Source organism: Phasianus colchicus, chromosome 1, assembly GCF_987193195.1.
Source record: "Phasianus colchicus chromosome 1, bPhaCol1.hap1.1, whole genome shotgun sequence".
In the NCBI taxonomy this organism is placed as follows: domain Eukaryota; kingdom Metazoa; phylum Chordata; class Aves; order Galliformes; family Phasianidae; genus Phasianus; species Phasianus colchicus.
The window spans coordinates 40,201,648-40,219,597 of NC_143436.1; the positions used below are offsets into that span (position 1 = coordinate 40,201,648).

Here is a 17,950-nt window from a genome sequence, read left to right on the forward strand (position 1 = left end):
ATGAGAGTTATTTCTAGACAGTCTCAACTTGCAAAGCCTCAGTGGTTTTATTGTCCCCACCCATTAAATATATTTGGTAGCTGGCTGTAACCACACTTACACTGTTGCAATCAAGGCTTTAAACTCTCTAAAATGCATCATTGTTATAAGGAGCCTTCAGGCAAATGCAGAGGTTAACATTTCTAAGAGAGAGAGGGGGGAAAAAAAAAAAGTTTCATTCCACACGTTCTTGGTCTACAAAACCTGACTTCCAGAGATAAATCCTTATGGAGCTTGTGCCAAGATGCCAATTATCAGGCTGCACCTTTCTGATATACAATCTCATGCATGAAAAAAACCACCATTTTTCTTTATAATTATGCTTTGGGTTTTGGAAGATATTCTGGTACAAAGAAGAGTTTTCATTTGTGCTGTCACTACATAGTAAGTGTGTCCTTCTGCTGTTTCACAGAGCTCAGACACTTCTTAGTTATAACATGAAGTCACCAATAAGCAGATTAATTTCAAAACATGACCATCTTCTGTTTACAAGAAAAAAAAGGCAGAGAATTAGCACCAATGTGTGTACATTTTCATTACCTCCTTTCAAAGGAATTCCAGTTCTCATAACAAATTGATACCCATGTTTGTAATCTATAATTACAGGTTTTATCTCTTACTATCTGTAATCAAGCTTTATAATGTAAGAAATACCTAAAAGACACGGATGTTAAAATCTCCTAAGATGGCAACTCCTATTCAAGGACCTACACAATTATTGCCAATGCTTATTGTTTATGCTTCTAGTTTTAGGTTGTTGTTTTTTCTTTTTTTTCTTTTTTTTTTGGTCAGGTAACATTATAAACTTTAAGAATAAGCTGTAATGTAATATACATATATATATTTATCTACTCAATGTTCACTGGTGATACATAGTACTAGTCACCTCTTACCTTTCTATAACAAGGAATAAGAAGGAGGTTGTGTTTAATGATTCTGCCTGTGAAGAAGTTGAACAAGTTGAACAAGTCAACAAGAAGTTGAACATTCAAATAGAAATTAAATCTATTGTGAAATCAATTCAGTTTGTTTCTACAGAAGCAGCATCATAAACTTTTCCTGGGATAAACTGAACTTAAATTCTGAAGCATGGGAAAAAGTCAGGTCTGTCTAATTAACTGTAGGATGCACTCACTACATTCCTGAAGGCAGAGTGAGAGCAGAAAGTTAGTACAGTAAAAACACACAGATTTTTCTCATGTGTGTAGACATGCACACTTTCATCTGAATGTTAGAAAAAATCCTCAGTTTGGGTGCTTCTCAATATTGATGACAAATTCAGTTAGAATTTCAGTCAGGTTAACATTAATTCTCCTGTAAACACAATAAATAGTCAGCCAGGATTAAAAAGAATTTTCTTTTATTTGGACAAAGGCACACAGTCTTTATTGTTAGATTAAATGCATATCTTTTACCTGCAATAGTAAATCTCAACATCAAATTTCATCTGATACCACAGATATTACAACTAGTCAGTGTTCAAAACTAAAACGGGTGTTCAGGTATTTAATGGTGCTTCAACTTCTTAAATGCATAAAAAGGATATTTATAAAAATGACTCTGCATTATGAGATTTTTCAGAGGAAAAGTCAACTACCACAATTTTTTCAGAACAGGAAAATTACAACTAGCCAAAACCTCGAACGAGAAAAGTTACACCACAAATCCAGAAATAAAAACAAAAGGATTAAATTAACAGTGTAATGTACACCTGCTGCAGTACAAGGAAAAATGGCAGGTGGAGAATAATACAGTAAGTCACCGTACTTTGAAGATCAGGAATGGTATATAAAGCAGATATCAAAGTCCTTTATATCCTGGATATATGACACAGAAATGCTTAATAACATAAGCAGAAATGCTCCATATGGAGGTACTGAAACTGGAATGATTGATTTGGAACAGATCTGTAGTGAACTGTCAGCAAAGAGGATCCATATCACATTATGAGACAAGATGTAGAACTCATTTTCTTGCTTGTCTTAATAGATTTTTAAAATATAGTCTTAGCTCCTTTGTCTCAGAACTAAGGAAGTAGCACAGATTTATTTTATTGTACATGTGTAAGTCATGGCTTGCAATGGCTGTTTCTTACTAAAATGGCTGTTACTACAACTGACAGATGTTTACGATGGTTAATACTGATGAAAATGGATGAACTGAACTGACATCTTCAAAAAGGGTTTAAACTCAAGAAATACTGACCAGTCATATGTGTGTATAGTCTGTTTCACCAATAATTAGCCCTCCTCTGGGCTACTAATACTGATTTGTTTGAATTCAAGCTGGAAATAGACACAAAAAACTTACAGAAAGATATGAAATACCTGAAGTCAGTGTAACTCTGCCCTCCTAGCAATGGGTTAAAAAGTAATTTGATCTCCAGTATTCCTTCTGATCTAACAGTAGCAAGTTTCCAAGTTGTAATATTACCTGACACACAGAAAAAAACTTTGATGCAGATTAATCCCTCCTTTTCCAATGTACTTAAATTCCTGTCTCTCTTTGTAATGCTTATGCCAATCACAGGTCCTCCCACAGCTGATTCTCAGTACAGCTGAATAATAAAACACCAAATCATTAGGTTCTGCTTCCTACCTTGAAATTCCCTCATTCGTTTCTCTTAAACCTCTTTTTTTCAATCAAATTCAGAGCCAAGAGAAATATATTAAACTCAGAACATGTAAATACAAATCAGGTTATTAGCACAAAATTTTTGGTTTTAAGACAGAGAAAAACCACTCATTTGCAAAAATTGTACTCTTTTGGTTAATATATATAACAAGTAACACTGCACTTAAACATGGCTACTTAATTATTTTAAACTGAAAAGATGCACAGTGTTGAATTTCCTTGTCTGTCTTCTATACAACAGTAGATGACCATAAAAAGAGTATAATTTTGTGTTTTTTAAACAGGTATTGTGTGCTGTTTGTTATTAAAACATTTTCTGTCATTTGCTTTAGTCAACAGGGATTTCTTTCTGTTTCAATTTCCTAGATGACTCAAGTATACCTGGAAACACAGATGCTTGTGACCTAGGCAAGTCTGGTACAAGTTATAAGATAAGAAAGTTCAGAAATCTCCAAGAAAGTCATCCATCCAGTAAATATTGCATAGTAATGCCCCCTTCCAAAAAAAGCTCTAACTTACACTAGGTATGTTAATTTAGCCCGGGTATGATCCAGGAATCATACGGCCTTCCCACTTGAGATGGTTCCCACTTGCAGCAGTGTGTCAGCTGAGAACAACTGAGATGTTGGTTTGGAGAGCGTGGGGACACTCGTTACTGAATTGCTGGCAAAGTAGCTAAGTTAACATATCTGAATCACCTAGGAGAAAAACTTATTCTATGGTTGAGCTTGATTTTAAAGACACCCTACTGAAATAAAACTATAATGGCAAGCAATGACTAGGTGATTAATAACATTCTAAGTAATATACCATTATTCTAGAGTCTAGTAAACTCCCAAGAGACTGATAACATAAGCAGTAAGAAATTATTATTGAAACAGGCTTTTCAAAAAGCCATCAACTCTTCACAAAGGTCAGCATAAATGTTATGATTAAAGATACAATTTGTGGGTATTTTTAGTACGATGAAGCATTTTATATTTGTATACAGAACATCTGTATACAAATCAAACAATAATGTTCTGAAGTAACTTTAGGTGTGAATTCTCAACAGTTCCATTGTTCACACTTTCTGCCTGAAGGACTACTGTTTCCAAACATTTGGAAACTTCCTTTGCCCCTTCAAGGTATGGTATCATAGGTCTTCAGCCAAATAGTATCATCACAACTGCGTGTCCAGATTAAAAAAAGAAATACTAATTTTGGGGTTTCTGCTGCTAAGTTTTATTCAATACACATGCAAACCAAAAAGAGGTAAATCTGACGACAATTCTTGTTTGTATTCTTCGTCATCATTCTTCTTTGGTTTAAAATGTATGTGACATACAGCTTATGAAACACCTGATTTACAACTTCAGATTACTATCTATCTTTCTGAATTAAGACCTCAGAAATTTTTCAATGAGCTTCACATCCCACATCTTAGACCTGTATATGTATTTCCTACTCAGCACGCACAGAAGGAAATCCAATATTCTTCCAGAGAAAGTTTTGTATTTATTCAGAAGGCATACAACTCAAATGATTATATGACTTTCAATTAACTTTATGGAAGTGATAAACGAAGGGACTTCTTACTGTTTGGCTAATATTAAGACAGATATTCACTGCTGAATATCATAGTTTAGAGGGCCAATACACCTCCCCCCTCCATTCCATTCAAAAACTTGAGGTAACGTTTTAAATTCTGTCCCATGGGATATCTCTTCCTTTATGAAGAAAAACTTGAAGGCAACCTGGAATATCTTCAAAAATACTTCTTGAAAAATCCTTTAAAGTTCCAAAAAGTTCTTCCTCATTAGATTACACAAATGTAAAATTCTGTAGTCAAAACAATCCAAGGCATAACAGTAATTCCTGAATTTGAAGTTCAAGAATCTCTTCCAGCCATTAAGTATATTGCATGGAAACAATTGGCAAATCTGATATATATTAAAGTTGCCTTTAAGTTTTAATGTAACAAAAGCTACGTGCATGCACCAAACTTCAAAATTGGCAAGAAAAAGCCTGGACTCTTTGAAATGCTTTTCATTCAGGTCTTCTGACTCAAATGAAATATATTAATTCTGATTACGAATGAAATAGATGTTGTATTAAAGTGAAATAAAGTACATCAAATTTCAGCCTAAAAGGCATTTTAAGAAGTAAACTATTAATTAAATCTGCGTTTTATATCAAGTGAAAATTTACTGTCATATTATAGAAGAATCAGTATGCAGTCATAAGCAGATTGTAACATTTAAACAGGCACTTCTTAAACGCTTTGTTAGTTTAAAATCAAGTATAAAAGGTTTTTTTTATAAAACCGTTCGATGTCTCAAAAGGCCGCAAACCACTTGTATTCCTCTCTACTTTCTTACATACATGCAAAAAATCTGACCCAGCTTAAAAATGGAAACATTGCAAACCTCACATTGGTTATGATCACTACAAATCTTAAAACAACAGCTTTTAAACAGCAATGCATTGCAGAAGTGTCTTTGCGAAGATGAAAGCTCCAGGCTTTGTTTGTATTCTCACAGCACACAAATTTACTGGTTGATAGCAAAATTGCATTTCATTGCTAAAGCAAAAGCTTTAAAATAAACTGCAGTGCACAACTTCAACGTGATTCTAAGAACTCATTAATGCTGATACCACAGGTGATTTATTTTATTAATAAAAACTCCCCCTCCTGACAAAATACTGCTATACAGAAAAATATCGCTACTACTCTATTACTGTCAGTCTTTCAGATACAGTAAAAAAAAACTCTCAACATTACAAGAGCTTTTAGAGCAAGTAATCAATCTGCAAAATGTTATACATCAGTAATAAGGCATCCACTTTACAGCTGCTGAAACGAAAAAGGAAATAATTCACAAAAAATATATTTTGGATCTGTGTAAACAAAGCTTCTTTGTATTGCTTTCATTCGTTTCAAAAATATACACCCACATGGACTGAAAGTGATCTTGGTGCTATGAGTTTTAAACTACCCTAATATATCCTGATGTAATCTGAAGATAGAAAACCCCCAAATTTCTGAATTTAGGATTTTGTAATATGACAAAAATTTCATCATTCTTCCATGAAATGAAAGCTAAAGATATAACCCCAGTTTTGATGCCATCCATTGCAAGAAGAAAGTACTACGAAAATAAACATTCATCTGGTTTCCTAACAATAAATATAAAGACAGTTATTATAACATACTGCAACACAGGAAGTATTACTATATTGACCTTAACATTCAATCAGTAGTTTTTAAATCTTTCCTCATTGAGGCTTGAATCTTCTACCTTGTCAGCTGTCCAACAATTTTTAAGAGGGTTTTATTTTCTTGTTTCAATTGTTCATTTTCATCTTCTATATCATCTAGGTCCTGTGAAAGAAAAATGAGAAACATTTCTGTGGACATAAACACAAACTCACAATTAGCAGCAGCAGGAATTTCACATCTTAGCTCTAAAGTCAAGAAGTTGGGTTTGGGATGAATTAGTGTCACTGTAATTCAATCTGTTAAACTCATCATTTTTCCAAGAGTTACAGTAATTAAAAAACATTAGAGTTACATTCACATATACAACAAGTACACTGAAATGGGAATGTATGAGCAGAACTGAAGCTATAGCACGAATTAATGCAACAGGAAATCAAAATAGAAGGGTGTGATTACTTGGCATGGAGTTTATACATTAGCTGCAACCCCTGCTCCCTACACTGTGCTTGTATATCCCACATGCTTATGTACACATTGCTGGCTATTACTGCAGTAAAGTCAGTTTGTATATTTTAAGTAAGCATCCTTGTTGTGTTTTTTATTTCAGGAAAAGAACCACCTGGCTATTTTTTTTTTCATTTTCTGTGGAAAAAAATAAAAAACAAAAAATTAAAAGGTATATCATAACTTCTACCTAAATTCCTACTGAAAGAAAGGGTACTACAGAAAGAAAGGATACACTAAAAATGTATCCTCAAAATAGATTGCTCCTACCACAAGTGTTCATCCCCCTTCCATCACTGACTGTATTTAACTAGTTTCCAATCTCAGTACTTGATTTCCTATCAAATTCTCCCAGGTCTTTATAATGAGAAAACAATGAAGCTGGCTGTTGCTGTTAGCATTGGTTCAGTAAAAATAATTGTATTGTACAAACAAGAAGGAACAAACAGAATAAGAACAAAAAAAAAAAAAAAAGAGGACATAGTGACATCAGGGACAGGACTTTGAGAAGAAAAATGAAAGGCGGGCAAAAGGAGGAAGAACCAGGACTCTGATCAGCTATTAGATGTCCTCTGATCTTTCTGCAAATCCCTGGTGTTGTCAGGCTAGATTAAACATAAAACAGTAATAGAGAAAAGATGTTCTTCTCTTATTTCTTTCAGTTGTTAAGTGCTGTTTAACATAAGGAACGTATTTTCTTTATCTTTTTTCAGTGGGATCACTCCAGAAGTGCATTCTAGAGACTCTGTGTTAATCAGTTCTGTGATTTTTAAAAGCCTCTTCAATTTGCCAAGCCCAAATCCAATACCTTTGCAATTAATCTTTTGTTTTTGTAGTCTGGAATAGAAAATTACTAGCAGAAATTCCTCTTTGTATTAACAGAGGTAATACTGTGTCACACAGGAATGACTTCCTGGAAAAGCAGTGCTGTAACATGTGCAAGTGTTAAACATCTACACGTGCAAAAGTTTTGATAAGCAGCTACTGTAAATACAGTTTATTATGTCATTTTAGAAAACACAATTTGTTTTATCCCTTGTGCAGATAAATAATAAGGTGGGAGGGAAAATACTATTATCAATACAACTGTACTTTCTAGATCAGTGAATATAATATTGTGATTGACCATGCTTTTAACAGAGCCATTAGGTAGCTCAATTAAAGCTTACCTACCAGCCTTCTATATAAAAATACCTGTTATTTACTCCAAATGGAATATAAATAGTTTTTGAAATTTTATGATGATAAAATAACATTTCAAAGACGTTCTTGAATGTGATCCAGGAAAAATAACTAAATCAGTTTAAGTATCTAAGGAAATAGTGGACTGAGAGAAGAAAGTGGTTTATGCTGCTCTGTAATTTAAGGCTTCTTATTCAAAATTAATAACTGCAATGCTAATAATTTACATTTATTAGTAAATAAGATGCAATAGTAGGAAAGCCTGGTCTACAGAAGGAACCAATAACTGCACTGCACTGACACTAGCTGGACTGTGAATTCTCACTCACAGACTATATCCAAACATATGTTTAACTATAGTGACAGTAAGACCAGAAATGATTAAGTGTAAACTAATTGACAGCTGAACTTAGTGTACAAATGTTTAACATAAGTATCCTGAGATGCCTTTCCCTTGAGGTGCTTATGAAGTAATTACTCCTTCCTTATAAAAAGGTGGCAGACATACTTTAGTAGTTAATCTACTGGAATGAAAAGATGTTATTTACAGCAGAAAGACTTCTCTGGTTCTCAATATAAATGCAGCTAGCATTCTTTAAGCATGTTTGTACTGACTGTTCTCAGTATAATCATATTTTCACATTAAATTAATGTATTTACTTAAAAAGAGAAAAAAAGTCTTCCAACAAGTTTTCAGGATTCTTGTAAAAATAGCTTTTCAAGTGTAACACAAAGTCTCTGCCAATGAAGGATGCATCTGCGGTCACAAACTGACCAAAACTTCTAGAAAGAGCATTTCTCTAAACATGAGGGCTGAGAAGTCAGGAAGCTAGGCAATAAAATGGCATTTAGGCTATCTGACTTGAAATTCTTTCCACGTCATTGCAATCTAACATGCAATAACAGCATTTTTTGATTAACAGGAAAGATGCATAGATGGTCAAATTTCAAGACCTCCATTTAGGTTCTTTACAAGCAAAACCTTTTAAAAAGATCACTGCATAAGCTCACTAAGTCATCAGGGCTTCTCTTATCCTCCACGTAAAGCGTGTGATCCTGATGCCAGGTCTACAGAGCAATGTTCTATGAAGAACAGATGTATGTTTAAGTGCTGACTCTCATGATCACAGTTGCAAACATAAGCCTTAGGCAAATATGACTGCCACATTAACTTTCATGCCCTTCCATCATGGGAATGATGTAATACTTCTGTAACTTTTTTTTTTCACTATTCTAAAGCTTTCCTTTTTCTAAATTCACATGAATAGCTAATATAAAAGCATTGAAAAATCCAAAAGCTATTAAAAAAGAAATTGTAACTGCTTTAATGGAGGTATCACTTGACACACGTTGGCTTCAATTTTTGTAAAACAAATCAATAAGATGGTCAGAAAGTCAAAAGGCAGCTATTTCAATGTTAAGAAAAACCTGTGGGATTCAAACATTAATAGCTGCACTGCAATAAAGCTAATACATAACGTTATAGCTACGATAAATGCTGTGCTGGTGGAGAAAAAAAAAATATATATTATCTCCTGCATTTAATGGAGACTATCTAGGGAGTTCCATGTATATATCTCTCATTGAACAATGCAGTTTTAGTTGTTCTGTACTAAGAAGGTTTCTGGAATTACTATATTTTGATTTTTTTCCACACAACAAACAGAAATTGCCATCATACTTAAATGCAGGCAGTACACAAGGCCTATTTGACTTTACTATCTAATCAGACACTTTATGGGTTTAAGACATCATCCTTCAAATACAGTAGGAAAAAAAAAATCATTGTTTCTGCCTTAGAAAGTGTCAAAACAGGTCTTAAAACACAGGCATGCAGTGATTCGGGTACTTCTGTGTTTTTTGCTTTCTGATCTCTGAGACAGGAAATCAGACGTGATCAGCAGTATGAAGTAGCTTTGCTCCCCATTACATAGGAGTGAACAGATTCCTCGAGTAATATTGAAGAGGTCAGCTTAGATGTGAAAGATTCCTTGTCAGATGTAAAAATGGCATGAAGACCAATTCCTCAATTAAATCACAAATCTCTCCAAAACAGACAATATTTCGTTAAGTCTGTACATTCCATCTTTCTTTATAAAAAGAAATAACAGCTGGTTTAATCCTGTAGATTAATTTTCTATCTTTTGTGTATGTTGATCTCCACTGTTACAAACAAATACCACAAAATCAAAATCTACCACAAGGCACATGAAATTATTGCCTCCTTTAATGCTGAATTCACCGAGGCCATTTTGTTTAAATTTAATGGGAAGATCTGTATCTCTCTATCCCATAAAGTTAGAGCATAAATAGCAGAAGCATACTTCCCAAGTACATCCAGGCTCTGCACATCAATTGAAACATTTGAGACAAGGTCGCCAATCTATTCTAGGAAACAGTTCCCAGTTCATCCTTTAAACTGGGACTTGTTAAAATTGGTATTTTACACTAACTTCAAAAATTTCTTACTCTGCCCCATTCCTAAGTGAGCCTTGTTCTCCTAAACCTCTTCTCATGCCTTCACATCCTGCACTGAGCATAGATAACCCAAGTCTCCTGCCCTTTGTCTTGTTAAGCCTTTATTTTGGGATCAAAAACAAAAAGTATGACAATATGGGTCAGAATATTAATAGTTACACACTCCCAAATCTGTCTAAGATTACCTACTAATAACAGTACCTTAGTAGATTAGGACTGACTACAAATAAATTAAAGCTATCATTGCTTTTCCTGACATGAGCCTTGGAACAATTTACTGAGAAAACTGTTGAACCCCAAACTTCATTAATTCCTGCTATGCTGTGTACTGAATTTGAAAGGAAGAGGCAGTAAAGAACACATGCTTTTGTAATCTCATTGTACAACAAACAAGAACAACAAAACAGCAATAAGAAGTATCTCAACAGTTAAAAAGTTCTGGAAGTTAATGATGACAAACAGAAGCCACCTGGAAAATATAACTTATTAACATGCCTCTTGAAAAGTTACACAGATACAGAAACGAACAAAAAACCAAAATCACTTAATTCCTTAATTCTCTTGTGACTTTGCCAAGGGGTTATGAGAACCTGAAGAAAAGCACTGAGAATGCAGAGGTTTTTATCCCGTTTATAAAACACTATGTACTTACTCTGTTTAATAAATCAATTTCTTCCTTCAGTTTTCCAATTACTTCCTCTTTATCCTGTGTCATCTTCATTAATCTTACATTTTCCTGTCTCTCCTTTGCAAGTTCCTAAAAATAGAATACACACTGGTGTCAAAGGTAATTGTTTTAAAGACAGTTTTATTTCATTGTCATTAAAATAGCACACCCTCACTACATGCACAAAGACATAAACCACACAAATACCTGTAATTCTGCTTCTACAGCAAGTCAAACCCAAAAGCCTTCAAGCCTTTACATTGCAAGGAGCTAATGAATCTAAGAAAGTATTTTACTCACATCAAACTTGTGTGATATCTCCTATTCCAGAGATGCTTAATTAATATTTCACTTACACAAGTCCAAAATTGGATGGGAGTCTAAGAGACAAATATGTTAATGTAAGGTCTCAGTTTCCACATTTTATATATATTTTTTCCTTTCAATTTTGTTTAATACTAGTTAATGTGGAAAAGAAGACCTCATGAGATATGGGGGCTTGAATAAGAAAAAAATGAAAATGTCCATCAGAAATTCACCAAATCAGAGTTTGGGACTCTGAAAAGCAATCTTTAAATCTTCCTCTATTTTCTGTTATTTGTAACTGAATTGTTTTAGAAGAAAAATTATTTGAATTTGGAAGATTATAGCAAATTTCACCCAAATCTGGCTTCCCTAAGTCTTAAAGAAAAAAAAAAAAGCAAGTTTTACATTTTCCTCATTAAAAAAAAAAAAAAAAAAAAAAAACCTAAAAGCTTATTCAAATTTACTCAGTCAACTTCTGCAGGGCAGGCCATAACAACTTCATCCATACAAATTCAAAAAAATTTAGCTAGTTACTCAGAAAAATACACTTCAGAAGAAGAAACAGAAGCTCATAATATGTTACACAGATGACATACTTAGCCAAAAAATGTTTTAAGTGAAAAACACAGCTTTAATATTGTTATTTCAAAAATGTTTGTACTAAAAATGTCTGGAATAAAGAAAACTTTGTTTGAAATATATTTTAGATGCCTAACAATTCAGTGAACAACAAGGTAATAATTAAATTTTATACCACTTCAGTACATGATAAAATCCAAAATAAGAAGTAAATCAGATAGAACATTGCTTATTTTCTGACCAGCCAGTGAGCCCCATCTCCCCCTGGGTCATTTGCCCCACATCTGTGTGTCACGAGGTGCATACGACAAATACACACAGCACAGCCAGCTCTCGCTGTATTATCTTTACCTCAGCTATTTTGTACTTCCAAGCCAAATGAAAACAAAACGTTTATGATGGTTAGAAAGCTCACATTCTTTCTGTCTGCTTGCTTCTTTACATATATTTGTAGATGTAAGCAGCTGCACTTCAAGCATCAATCATCATTTCTGTATTAATTCACTACTGATTTCCCCACAGGGTTTCAAAGGTACTTTATTTCAGATGTATACCATGCAGACATTAGTTGGTACTCACCCTTTCAAGTTCCTCAATTCTCTTTTCCAAAGCATTACTTGGTACAGAACTCCCAGAAGAGTTTGCATCCCTGCTGTATCTGCTGTAAGTTGTCCTCTCTGTTCGGGAATATCTATTTAGAGCATCATCTTCTGGAGCATTACCTGTACTAAAAGGCACAGAGCAAAGCAGACACTTATTTACAGATTTAACAAAATGGAAAAGGTAGAAACAACAACAACAGAGTGCTTTCCAAAGCACTTAAGAGGTCAGTACAAGAAAATGCAGAGCACAGCTTTCACAGCTTTGTGTTGCTGAGAACTAACTAACTTCACTGCCTCAGGGAATCATGCACAAGACTGTCTCAAGATACAATCTGTATTAAGAAACCAGGGTGGATCTCCTTATCGTAAAATGCTGTAGTTCATAACTTTCTTAGATTAACATTTTATAGTAGTCTGTCTGAGTTGATCGCTATGCAATATCTTCTTCTCTAAGCAGGGTAATTTAAGCAGCAAATACGAATTTACTGAAGAGAACTTTTTGATCTTTTCTAAAACTGTATTCCTGTGAAATGGAACTTGTTTGCCCCAAAATTATTTCAGTTAAAAACTCAGGAGGCATATAGCCTGAATCCTTAAAGCAAGACATTTGGAAAATTCTCATTGCTACAGCAAATAGCTGTTTAGTACTCTTTAAGAATTCATGAGAGGGTACTGACTTGCTTCTTTTTTTTTAGTGGCAATTTATATATTTTTCATTAAACCTTTGAAAACAAACAAACAAACAAACCAGCTCAACAGGACTTGAGCAAAGCCAGGTGTGGTGGGGTAACCCAGCCAGCAGCTAAGCACCTGAAGTCAAGATGGAGGGGGGAAAAAAACCAAGCAGTGCAAAGGCAATCACTCATCAATCTCACACTCATTATGCTGACAAGTGCCAAGCCTGCTTTGGAGGACAACACAAACCCCCAGCAGTTCTTTTTCTGCTACTCCGATTTGATCACTGAGCAAGACACTGTATGATAAGAATGTCCCATCCACGTCCACTCTCAACCTCATGCCCGTGTGGTGGAAGTGAAGGTAGAGGAGAAAAGCTCTTAATACTGTGCACTTACTGGTTTGGATTGGAAGAAACCAAAGACCATCTACAGCAAGAGACATCTTTCACTAGGATCAAGTTACCCAAAGTCCCACCCAACCTGGCCTCGAAGACCTCTAGGTATGGAGCACACACAACTTCTCTGGGCAGCCTTTGCCATTGCCTTACTACCTTCAGAGTGAAAATTTCCTTCTGTGTATCCAATCTAAACCTATCCTCTTTCAGTTTAAGATGGTTGCCCTTTATCCCGTCTAGCACAGACAATGGCAAAAAGGTCTTTTTCCCTTTGTATATCAAAATATTGCAACAAGGTCTCCCCAGCTTTTTTTCTGAACAAGCCCAACTCTCTCAATCTTCATTCATGGAAGAAACACAGTGCCATACTGACTGCTATGAAGAAAGTCAGCTGCATTCCAGCCAGATCAAGTACAACAGTTTACAAGCACCACAGGAAAAAAACAGCACAAAATATTTGGAGTGATGCTCTTCTGATTAAAAATATATGTATTTTTTAGCCTATTTATCATTTGAAGTGATAAATAGACTAAAAGGTGGTGAGTTTTCTGCTTCAGATCATGTATCTATTCCTTAAAAAGCACTGCAATGGAATCTTAACTGATTATCATTTCTAGTTCATGGAAAGAATAAAAGCACCTCAAATATCCTTACAACATCTCCTTTAAAACATAGGAATTATATGATTAATATTTTTGTTTAACAGTTTTGCATTTCACAACTCTAGAAAACCCCTGCTGACAACGTGCAAATCTAGATGGATTCAGTGCAAATCAAAAGCAGGCATATCTGGCAAAAGAATGTCTTCTCGTGGATACAAATATTGCTTTGCTCCAGTACGTGTGAAGTTTCCAAGGCACACTGACACAATTGTAAGGAATTTTGTAGCTTAATGTTATTACCATATTTAGCACTGTTTATTCTCCATCTAGAAGATTTTTTTTGAAAACATTTCTAGGACCGGATACGCATGTTGCAACACAACATAAGAGAAATATTTTAGCTTAACTCTATAAATTCTAGATTATTTAGCTACTTGAAAGATGTGTTGTTTCATGCTGTCAATGTCATAAGAACAGACCACGTGAAAATAAGACTCAATTTTTCATCACTCAGAAATGATCCCTTTTGACAATAGTGGAATATCTCAACCCAACTCCAGCAAGTGCTGTTGGCAGGTGCTCCTAAAGGAAAGCTAAAAGAAAGAATAACCAGCTAGGAAAGGTTTCATTAATACCAAAAATTAAGACATTTTCTGCATTTTCCCTGAATCACACTTAAAAATTTCCTTGCTTATTTCACTGGGGAGTGGACCCCACCGAACATATTCCTTTTCAGTATCAATATGAAAAGAATGTTATCACAAAGACTTCTAGGAAATGGAATCTTAAAATTTTAAGGTGTTAGTCCATAACCTTACACAAGGAAAGTAACAGAAATGAAGTTCATTATTTTGTTCGTTGTAACAAAACAGCAAAGAAATTGACCCACATTGCAGCTTCTGATAAGTCTTATGTGAAATAATAGCTCTGCTTTAGAATGGCATCCTACCCATTTCCTTTAAAAGAAAATAAAACCTGCTATTCAGACAGGGTCAGCTTTAATAGCATTATTGCAGAAAGGTGGAATAAATCTTGTTATTTCAATGTATCTTGGTTCTCTGAATATTTTCCTTAAGCACCATCCAAATGGCAATTTCATCCAATTAATATCACCTAGTCACAACCAAATGTCATTGATTTCAACTATAACACATTTACTTTTATTTCCAGCATCTTGTAACTGCACTTCATTTGGAAATTTGCGATTAACTGTGTCACTTTGGAATCCAGCCAGCTGCTAACAGCTTCTTTGGAAAAATGAGAGACCTTGGACTGCTGCTCCTCAGGCCTGTGGGGCCATGTCAGCGCCCATCAGTGCTGAGCCAGAGAAGAGCAGGCCTGGCCTCTACAGCTGCACGCTCACAGCCACCTCCCTGGCCCTGGCCCGAAGGTGACAGAGCAGCAAAGTCCTGACCCTGACCCACAGCGGCTGCCTGAGGCCCCAGGGACAGGGAGGAACTGTGGCGTGATCGACTCAGACCATCCTAAGCTTCTGTAAAAACAAACCCAAAGCGTTTCAGCAGCTTTGTAACATCAATCTGAGCAAAAAGAGGGCTATCACAGCCAAAAAAAGCACCTCAATAACCCCTCTTACCCCCGGCCTGTTTAAGAGCTGGTTTCTGTACAGCAGCTCTCCCACCACATGTGGCAAGCTGGGTGAGACAGCTGAGCGAGCCCCCCGAGCAGACTGGGCCTGCCCATAAAGCTCCCAGGTACAGGCAAGAGGGCAAGTCTGGGCACACTGTTAGGACAACATGTTCCAGCTGCGTTCTTTCTCAGTTAAAGAGAGCGAGGTTAGCATGCAGCACGTGAACTGTTAGAGTTACTACATTTTCAGTGTAGTTTCAGCTTTTTAGTAATCAGAAAACAATGAACAAGAGAACTTCAGCAGGGCTTTATCTGCACCTTCACTGCACCTCCATCTAGGAATGAGTGACCTCTTCCACTATTTTCCATCTCTTGCAGGATTGCTGAATAAGAGCACAATGCTGCCTGCAGACATCAGTGGGCAGGGTCTGGACCCACTGGATTCCATGTCAGCGTGGAGTACAACCCCAAGCAAGGAGAAAAGCCCTCTGAAATCTGCTTGATAGTCATAAAGCCACACCATATTGTACTCATTTCCACTAATAAACAAACTTATAAGGGGAACACACCCCTGAACCACTAAGAGATTTTAATCTCTTTTTATAAACTGATCCAGCCTTATCTGCATGAACCATGCAAAAGTTATGAATTACTTTTAACCCTACTCTGCGAAGTTTCAGTTTTAATTTAAGATATGTCTAAAAAGAAAGCTCAGTAGCGCTCCAAAGCAGGCAGGTAGTCTTTAAAGTAAGCCATTAAAACAAGCCCTCTGTATTTCTCAAAGAAATCTGACATCCATATACACATACTGCTTTGCTGTTACTTGCAAACTTATTCATTCACAGAATACAAGAGAAACATAATTCATGCTTACACGTAGATTGCAATATTTCAAGAAACAGAATACACTTTGTCATTCATAGAATCTTAGATTTGGAGGGGACCTTTAAATCCCCTGCAATGAACAGAGACATGTACAGGTAGATCAGGTTGCTCAGAGCGTGGTCCAGCCTGACCTTGAATGTCTCCAGGGATGAGGCATCCACCATATCTGTGTGCAGCCTGTGCCAGTGCCTCACCACCCACAAAGTAAAAGACTTTTTCCTTACATCCAACCTAAATCTACCTTCTTTAAGTTTGAAACCATTTCCCCTTGCCCTATCACAACAGACCCTGCCAAAGATCTGTCCTCTTCCTTCTTGAAAGCATACTGACAGGCAGCTATCAGGTCACCTTGCAGCCTTCTCTTCTCCTGGCTGAACAGCCCCAGCTGTCTCAGCCTGTCCTCACAGTGAGGTGTTCCATTCCTTTAATTGTTTTTGTGCTCCAACGGGTCTGTGTCTCTCCTGTACTGAGGACTCCATATCTGGATGCAGTACTCCAGGTGAGGTCTCAGCACTACAGAACAGAGGGACAGGATCACCTCCCTTGACCCGATACAGTCAGAACTGACTCAGAAAACTATGCTTACTAATGCAGTGTTCCTCCTGGTTTATAATAACTACACACAAGGCCTTTCCTAGTGGTATACTCAGCTATAATAACAGTAGCTAGAATAACCAAGATGAAGCACTTTGTGTTAAGAAAAGCTTAGGGAAAAACTAAAGATGTAGAAATAGATATGGGCCAGAGAAGGACACCTGCACATTTAAATCACATGTAGCTGATGATCAGCACAGCCCACTGGTCATAACTCTCCAATATGTTCAGGAGCATGTCCCACAGCCTTCATGTAAGCACAATCCTGAAGATACTGGTCATATTTTTAAATACATCCTACAGTACCACTCCAAATCACAACAAAACCATCACTTCATTCTGAAAATATTTTCTGTGGTTAACTCATGCAACTACAAAGGAACCCAAATACAAAATTCCAGGGTGGGAGTGTAGAAAATTTTAAAGCAAATTCAGTAGACAGACTACAGTTACAGATTCTCATCCCAAGCGTTTATTTACTTTATTGTATAAGGAGACAGGCTCAGTTTGTCCAAGTCAGCCAGAACATAAGTAGAATAACAGAACAGCCAGCAGACTTCATTTGTAAACATGTCTTCCCATCAAGAGGCACTCAGTGAAATGGGTTTCTCAGGAATACCATATAAATGTTTCACCATGTATCACTGCATCCATACAAGGCAAAGTACTCAGTTTGTCTGATTAAATAGGTAGTAAAATGTGTGCACTTCCTTGAGCCCTAGAACAAATGATGAGATCAGGAACTCCACCGGAATAGACCAGCACATACCCTTCCTTCTCTGCAGCTGACACATCTCTTGTCTTTTTAGGCCCAGAAAGAAGAGTATTTTAGTAGACTTGAAAACAGCTACATGGGAAGGGAAAAGGAACGTACTGGAAGTCTGAGATGGTATTGGTAATCCAAGATTAGAGACCAGAAGATGGAGACAGAGAAGTCTAGCACCCTAATGGTTTAACAGGAGAACGCAGGAAAAGGAGGGAAGAGGGAAAAGGCTGTCTTTGTCTAACTGGGCCAGG

At 36.1% G+C, this 17,950-nt stretch overlaps 1 protein-coding gene across 1 annotated transcript in view; it reads right to left on the minus strand.

Moving 5' to 3' along the window:
- Window positions 1–1,382: 1,382 nt before the first annotated feature.
- The window catches only part of PAWR (pro-apoptotic WT1 regulator), a 71,937-nt gene continuing 55,369 nt past the window's right edge, over window positions 1,383–17,950 (minus strand). The window contains exons 4-6 of the mRNA XM_031589667.2: window positions 12,171–12,318; window positions 10,692–10,796; window positions 1,383–6,037 (exon numbers count right to left, since the gene is read on the minus strand). Coding sequence (XP_031445527.1) covers window positions 5,951–6,037; window positions 10,692–10,796; window positions 12,171–12,318 — 340 coding nt within the window. The 3' untranslated portion in view covers window positions 1,383–5,950. The remainder of the gene's footprint in view (window positions 6,038–10,691; window positions 10,797–12,170; window positions 12,319–17,950) is intronic.